Here is an 8,619-nt window from a genome sequence, read left to right on the forward strand (position 1 = left end):
CTAGGAACTGTCTATTCAGAGGTTTTGCATCATAAGGGACCATTAGTCACCATTTTCTAGCAGTGAGGACCCTTTAATCTAAAGTAAATTGTCGGGCTTCCCTGGTGGTGCAGTGGTTGAGAGTCCGCCTGCCGATGCAGGGGACACGGGTTCATGCCCCGGTCCGGGAAGATCCCACATGCCGTGGAGCAGCTGGGCCTGTGAGCCATGGCCCCTGAGCCTGCGTGTCCGGAGCCTGTGCTCCACAACGGGAGAGACCACAACAGTGAGAGGCCCGTGTACCGCAAAATAAATAAATAAATAAATAAAATAAAGTTAATTGTCACTGTCACCTGGCTCTTTTGGTGCCAAATTCTTCCACTCCTCATCTTTACTGGGTGAGTTATATTTTGATTTTTTTTAAACTTCTTACATTGAATGAATATTGTACACTAGCTGTTGAAAATGTGGATTTGGATGTAAATTTGTTTTCTTCCCATAAAATTCAGAATAATACCAGGATTCATTTTTTAAAACTAGATCTGTGATTAAAGCCATAGCACTTCACACTTAGGATTTATAGAGTTGCATTATAAGAAAATTAAAGTATATTGTAGAAATAGGTAGCAGGATACTGGTAGTATGTTTGGGAGGTATCTTTAATAATGATATCATGAAGTTCTTAAGTTGAATTGCTTTAGTTAAACTGAGTGCTATTGAAGTAAATTTGTGTTTTAAAATGAGAGTGAAATGGAAAAATCAGCTAATTTCCTGGAAACTTACCCATGTAGGAGTTAGCTTAAAGTATGGAGGAACAGAAAGGGAACATTTAATTTCTAGAAATAATCATGGTAGAGTTTCAGGGTTGTACCTATTGGTTTTAATTGTTGTAAAGAAGCAAGCCATCTTGTATGGGACATACTTATAGTCCTGTCATCCTTTATTTAGTGAGGTAATAGTGAGAATATTTAAGGTTGTATTGATATTTATCAAAAGATATGGAAGTTATAAAATATTTGTCATCTTCATAGTATCTGTAGGTCAAGTAGTAGTTCTGATTTCTGGGAGGAAGGTCAAATATTCATTATTTTCCTTAACCATATTTAATTTTAAAGACCAGCCAACAGTTGAAATTTTGTCTGCTGCTATTTAGAACGGAGATTTATCTTAACTTTGATAGAGGAGTCGGTGGCTGATATTATTATGACTAAGGAAAAAGGTTTCTCATTTTCTTCTGGAAGCTTTGTTTCCATACTCATTTGGATTGGCTTCTGAAGGGCCATAAAGAGAAGTGGGTGCTGATTGCTTTAAATGTGTTCTTTCTCTGGTCAGGTGGTAGGCACTGTTCTCTCCCTGTAGGTACCAGCAGACTCATTTTATCACAAGGCTACAACTGACAAACCTTCTGTAAGAAAAAAATGTACTTCCTGAACATTGATCTTGCTTTTATTTATTTTATATATATATATCTTTTCTTGGCGTATACCTATTTTTTCAAACCACAACAAATTGGAGAATACCTTGCAGTATAAAAATTTAGTGTTTTGGGGCTTCCCTGGTGGCGCAGTGGTTAAGAATCTGCCTGCCAATGCAGGGGACACGGGTTCAAGCCCTGGTCTGGGAAGATCCCACATGCTGCGGAGCAGCTAAGCCCATACGCCACAACTACTGAGCCTGTGCTCTAGAGCCCGTGTGCTACAGCTACTGAAGCCCACATGCCTAGAGCCCGTGCTCCGCAACAAGAGAAGCCATCGCAATGAGAAGACCGTGCACTGCAACGAAGAGTAGCCCTTGCTCACCGCAACTAGAGAAAGCCCGTGCACAGCAAGAAAAGACCCAACACAGCCTAAATAAATAAATAAATAATAAAATAAATAAATTTATAAAAAAAAAAAAAAAAAAAATTTAGTGTTTTGTATTCATTGCAGATTTTCTCAAAATATTAGATGGCCTTGAAATATTTAAAAACTAACTACCAATAGTTGGAGTCACAGTTTTGTAGAAAAACTTTTACCTAAAACCGCAACAGTACGTTTGTGCAAAGCAGATTTCTTTCTAACCTTTTAGCTATTTTTGTCCCATAAAAGCATCTATTTAAAGGTTGACCACTGTAGATGATTACTATGAAATAACCTGTCTAAATGTTAGCTGGCAACATTTAACAGCTCAGCTCTCTTGAAGCTGCCAATGAGCAGAAGGCCAAGAGAGTTGTCATAAATTTCACAAGAGAAATCTTTGACTCTCTATCAATATTTATTTACTCTTACCTTATAAACAGCTTGATTATTTGGTTTTCTAGCTCATACTAGATTAGGAGCAATGCAGTGGTAGAGTAGGAAGGATGAGGTGGGGCAATGATAGAAAAAAGACACACCATCAGCAGCAACCAGTGATGGCAGACAGAAAGACCGGAACCAGGAAAACTTGAACAAAATTCCATGGTTGACTTTCCTGTAGGGATAAACATTTAAATGAAAATAATAACAGCACCAGTAGTAATAATAATTAACAAACACAAGTCCCCTCCCCTTCTCCCTTCTTCACACTTTAGTAACTCACCCACTAGCTTTCTGACTCTGGGCATATTAAACTCTGAATCCCATCTATAAAATAGGTTTGGTATTACTGAAATCAACAGAGTCATTGTGAGGATTACGTAGCTGAGGTTACGTATTTCAAAACATTCACAATATCTGGCACAAAGTAAATGCCCAACTAATGTCAGTCATTACTAGAATCTTGCAGGAGTTATGATCACTGTGTTTGTACTTCTTTTGGTTGCATTCCATCCAAAAAGTTCACACTCATTTACTTGCAATCCACAAATCCAGAAAGCTCTGAAAATCATGTAAGTTTGTCACAAACTATTTTGGCCAAAGAACTGACACAAGCTGACAGGGTATGTAGAGTCTTTATTTAACCTACTTTGTGCATGGATACTTTCATGTGTTTTATTTAGAAATGTGAAGACATTTGATAGTGGGGTGCTACCTCAGACCCTGCTAGAGGAATTATGTGTGCATCTATTTTCTTTCTAAAATCTGAAAAATTCTGAATCCCAAGATACATGTAGGCCTAAGAGTTTTGGATGGGGGCTTATGGACCTGAGGTATTAAATATATTTTTGAATTGAATTGACAGGAAAAATTCCACATGACCTTATATAATGAGAAGACACTGTGGATATCAATGTTTGCTCACCTTAGGAATGTTGATTGAGCTCATAAACACAATTCACTGTATTCTCTTTCTCACCCTCACAGCAAAACGAAAAGGAGAGCTTGTTGAAGGAAAGGGATCATATTTTGTCCACTCTGGGCGAGACAAAGCAGAACCTAACTGGACTTTGCCAGCAAGTCTGTAAAGAAGCAGCTCTAAGTCAAGAACAAATACAGATACTCGCCAAGTATTCGGCCTCCGATTGCCCACTTTCCTTTTTAATTTCTGAGAAAGGAAAGAGTACTCCTGATGGTGAGCTCACGTTACCGTCGATTTTGAGTTTGCCTGAAGGGCCTGCAGCTGGGCCGCCTGCTGGGGAGCAGAGCCCTCGCTATCCCAGTGCCAAGGGTGGTGAGGCGGGTGGTGCCTGGGGCCCGGAGTCCCGGGCAGCTGCCAGCGCCCCCTCGGAGCAGGCCGGGCCCGGGGAGCAGTGTCGCCAGAGTGGTGGCATCTCCGATTTCTGTCAGCAGATGACCGACAAATGTACTACTGATGAGTAAACTTGCTTCCACTTCCTTCAGACCGTCTCATTTTCTACTGAAATTTTGACATTGTCTTGAAAGCCTGACATAGCCATAGCCATCTGTCTCTTAACAATATCGTTTTTCTCCCCTTGTGGTTTGCCGTTAAGGGAATTCCTCTGAAGTCAACCCTTGACTTTTCCTTGATTTCCGCAGGAGATGCAGAAATGACTTGCCTCCTGGATACCGAAAAACCATATGTGGAAATGTAGTAAGGCTTTGAAAACTCACATGTTTTAAAGAATAATAACTATTAGTAATGACTCTTCCCAGTATTAAAAATAAATAAGAAAATGAAAACTGTAGCGTATCAGACAACATTTAAACACCTTGAAACGTCAGCAGATAGTTCTTACTATCAAGAAGTAGCCTGCAAAAGTTTAATAATCTGACCTTCTTACAACATACTGGTTTAAAAGAAAATGTCTCCCCAAGTAACGCTGATAGGGTTCAGTTCTACTGAGAAGTAGGGTGTCAGTTCCTTGGGAATATTGGTGTAGAACTGCAGTGTGAAAACATGACGTAATCTTCTTGCCTGAATCCCAGCACTTTGCTCTTCAGCTCCTGTTAAAACCAGAGATTGGTTGGCCTGCACTGTGAGTCCTGAGCTACGCTGGGAATGGTTAGGAAACGGGCAAACGGTGGGCTAAGGCAGAGGCTTCTGCTCCTCCTCAGTGTCGGCTCTCAAGGAGTTCTGGCTGCGTCAGCGGTAGATAAGTGTCATTTCCCTCTTTTCTCTTCAGTCTCTTTCACATCTGAGTCCATCATGATCTTTCTGTTTCCTGACATTCTTGTCACTTTGGAAGAAGAAATAAGACTCAGGATACAGTGGCATGAGCTCATGTGTTGGGAGCATTGTCTTAGCCTCCCTAGAATCTTGGCGAGCTAGCTCCTCAGATACAAGGCTGTCGGCCTTGCCACCATAAGTCACCCATGCAAGGAAACCAGATAACGTGGGGTAAGAAGATTGCCTACATTGATCTGGAGTGGCAGTTCATTTTCCATCCTATTTTTTGAAGTCCTGTGGTTTCTTTGTAAAAGCATTATGATAGATAAAAATGTATCTACAGCAACCATGCAGGTTTGTGAAATAGGATGAAACTTGATCTTGTTCCATTGTGGGTTTGAATTTGGAAGCCAGATTTAATCTTGTTCTCTTCCCCAAATCTAGTATATAAGGGCGCACAAATCATTTTGGACTTGGGCGTTTTAAAATCAGTCTTTGTGTTTATTCAATCCTGTTTTACAATAGTGTTTTGATAATCTGAGCCCCTACCCCATAACATTTTACCGTGGTTCTTAGCCATTCTGCTGCTGTTATAGGCTTGGTTGCGAGTCAAACGAAAGCTATGGACCTCTCAATGACGAAAACAAAATTTCATATTCACATGCACAGAAACATTTGCAGAATCCAGTCTGAAAGGGTCCAGAGAGTGATTTTTAGTGTTTGGATTAGAAAGTACTTCATTTCACCAAGATGAGACACCTGAGAGGAGACTTTTGTAGATTGCATCCTGAGTCTAGTGAAGGGCTTGTGTAGCTGATGTGGGAGACCGTCATCTGCTGTGTAGGAATGGGTCTCAAACCAGTAGGCCTCTGCTGTGAGGGGATGTGGGGACCAGACTTCATATTTCAGAGCAATTTGTCAAATGTTACCCTTTTTCATGGGGGCGGGTGGCGTTGGGAAGATACTGCTAGTATCTTCAGTGGTTTGTATGTTATCTCTGTTATCAGCTTAGTTGTTGTAAGAGAAAACTGGTTGGACTTGTTTATTTTCTAGAAGCTTTTATAAGTACACTCAAGAATTTGTCAGGGAGAATGATAATTCAATGGTAATGCATCCCGTACTACAAAAGAATGATATGTGTACGTGTTTGTGTGTGTGTATATATATATATATACCCCCATGTAGCTATTTCTTTGATACTTGTAATTTTAAATTTTAACTTCAAAATATAATATAAAACCTTTTCTGGTTTACAAAATGCAAAATCTTATACAAGCCAATGGACTCCTTGATTTCCTACCTCAGTGTACACTCAACTGTTTGTCACATCAGTTTGTGTATGTGCAAATGTCAATCTTTTGCTTTAATTGCTACTGTAAATAACTGCTTTGAAAGATTACTTTCTATTTTATAAACCTAGTTGTCTCCAGAGTTTAAATACGATCTTTAAGGCACTTGGTTTAAATTTCTCTCTACATATAAAGTTTAGCATTAAGGGTTTATTTTAATGATATTCTGATTATTGGCCAAGTGTAATGTTTTGTAAAATATAGCATTACTTTTAATAGCCAGCATGTAATACAAGTAACTACACTACCTCATACCTATATCATTTTCAAGTTGTAATCCAGAGGGACAGATAGATAAAAAACTTTTTTATCTTTGTCTTTTGGCCATAAAGTGGGGAAGTTTTTATATATTGCATAGCATTACGCATTTATGCCTATTTTAACATTAACTTCTAAAGAAGTTTTTTCTAAGAAAATTTGTTTTAAGTTCATTTTTTTTTGAGGCTGCCGAAGACAAATGACAGGATTATGTGTATACAGTGTATATCTTTTCCTTCATGCAGAATTTTGGCGAAGTGTTTTTCAGTTTGTATATTGTATATTTACATGATCATTGTTCCTTATTTTATGAGTTAGCCTTCTCACTGCTTGATGATTTTTCAAAAGCTATTAGGTCTAACTTGATAAAATAACCATACCTTAAAGTTTTTTTCATTATTTGAATCCTGCAGCTATAGCAAATAATCTGTCGTTAAATTGTTATATTCAAGACAAATATGGATATAAATCTAAGTTCTCCATCTGTACATTTTATAACATAATTTACTATAGCTTAATGCTTAACTAATTTAAAATAAGGAATCATATATTTGGTGCAGTAGACGATACAGGTTGCATGTGGACACTCAGCCACATTAATAACTTGGAAAAAAAATTTAAAAATGGCAATGTTATAATGAATTCTCAGGTGAACTTTTTTCAGTTATGGAACATCTATTTTGAATTTGTAAATATTTTAACTGTTTTATTAAGGCATGTAATAAACTATTCTTTGAAACTTGTTGGGCAGAATGAAATTTTAAAGCCGTAATGGCAAAGATGGCATACTGATTGTAAAATAAACAGAAATAATAACGGCTATTGATTTTTTTTGTATCTTTCATAATATAATTTTCTAACAATGCAATGAAACCACTAAGTTAATATATCCATATCTGTTAAGATCATGTTTCATTAAAAGTGAACTTTCATAGTATTTAATTTACATTTTCTTCCTAATGTGCTTATCCAAATGTAGCAAAGTTAGAAATGTTAGATGTTGGTAATAAAATGACAGTTCAATAAAATTCTCTGAAATTGCTTCTGATTGACTAGAGTTGTACATTCCATTTCCAGTTTTTCATCTCTCATATGAGTTTACTAATTTTGGTCTTTGGATCAATAAACAGTATGACTCTGGCATTTGTATGAGAGAGTCTTTCATTAGTTGGTAATCATGCCTGAAAAGAAAGTTCTCAGCAGTTGGGTGTTCAGGGAAGCACAGATTTTAGCCTTGCTTCTGATTTAATTTTAGTCTTTGGCTAGAGCTGTAGGGTTTTTGTAAGGGGTAGTATCTTTTTCAGTCCTCAGTTTTAAAAAATTTATCTGTGGAGTCAGTTCTACCATGTTACATTCAACTTCTATCCAGGCCCTTGTAATCAAGCTTTGAGCAACTGCCCAGAGCTATCTGCATCCAGATCAGGGTCTTCTGATCCCATAATTGTGAGTCTCATCTGGGGGTGATATTGCATCCTGTGTGGAGGCTTAATTTTGGCCTTATGCATTGATCGTTTCTGGGGGAGAGACTTCACCATTGCATAATGCCTTCATTTACATTTCCCCTTCCAGTGGTACTTCTGGCACCCAGGACGGATTGAGTGAGGGCTCCCTCTAGGGGCTCTGGGGCCGTACTCCTGTGTGAACAAGCATTTTCAGGCCTGAGCCTCAGTGATGTGCAGGCTGCCCCTTGCAAAGCAATGTTTAGACCTAAGAAAGCTGCCTCCCAGGGATATTTTTTCCTTTACGTGGACTTAAGCAATCCAGAGGCAACTAAAGACAAGCCACGTGGATCCAAAGCTGGTCCCTCTGCATTCCCTCCTTGGGCCTGCATGTAGAATGGAATTTGGGGTAGTAAGTGCAGTGTGGGTGACACTGGCCTGGCACTACCAGTTAAAAGCTAGAACCTTACCAGTACTCTCTAGGGCATTGGGACCCAGATGCCTTGAAAAAAGCAGGAAAGCAACACATATTCTTCCCAGTTATGCCTAACAGCGCTGTGGAGTCCTTTTCCCTGGAAACTCAGCAGTGGTGCCTTGAGGCTACCTGCCTGGGCTGAAGGCTGGCTGCTGCTGGGCTTTTGCTTGTAAGGCTGCAGTGCTGCAGCTGTTTGGAGAGGAACCCACAGGCCTGCTGCCTGCAAGTTAATTTATGCCACATTGCGCCCATTTTCCAAGGCCTCTTGCAGTCCACCGGAGTGTGTGTGCCAGGGTGTTTCTGCCAACTGACTTTAAGGTCATAGGCAGGGGATTCTGGCAAGTGGGCATTGACTGGAATCGGGAAAACTGCCGCAAGGAATCTCTGCGGGCCACTGAGCATCTTCCACGGCCTTTGGGTACACTGGGTTCTGTGTTCTGGGCATGTGACTTTTCCTGGGATAACTGCTCTGATGGTTGGATGTTGGCTTGTTTTCAAACCAGGTGGCACAAGTACTGTGATAATGTGTGTGTCCTTATTAACTGAGTCACTTTAGGCTCTTGGCATGGAGCCATTACTTCTGAGTCCCTGAAGGAATGACGTTGACCCTGTGAGGGGCAACCCATACCTCTGCTGAGGCCTTAGCGCCTGT

At 39.6% G+C, this 8,619-nt stretch overlaps 1 protein-coding gene across 4 annotated transcripts in view; it reads left to right on the plus strand.

Moving 5' to 3' along the window:
• BACH1 (BTB domain and CNC homolog 1) overlaps nucleotides 1–7,194 on the plus strand; it is a 47,178-nt gene extending 39,984 nt beyond the window's left edge. For 2 of the 4 annotated variants that reach the window (XM_067739295.1, XM_067739296.1), the window contains one exon: nucleotides 3,243–7,194. In XM_067739295.1, the coding sequence (XP_067595396.1) occupies nucleotides 3,243–3,698 (456 nt within the window). In that variant the 3' untranslated portion in view covers nucleotides 3,699–7,194. Of the gene's footprint in view, nucleotides 1–4; nucleotides 62–3,242 lie in introns of those variants that run through there. The other 2 variants (XM_067739297.1, XM_067739299.1) reach the window with 2 other exon arrangements.
• The last annotated feature ends 1,425 nt before the right edge of the window (nucleotides 7,195–8,619 follow it).

Source organism: Pseudorca crassidens, chromosome 5 (genome assembly GCF_039906515.1).
Source record: "Pseudorca crassidens isolate mPseCra1 chromosome 5, mPseCra1.hap1, whole genome shotgun sequence".
Lineage (NCBI taxonomy): Eukaryota > Metazoa > Chordata > Mammalia > Artiodactyla > Delphinidae > Pseudorca > Pseudorca crassidens.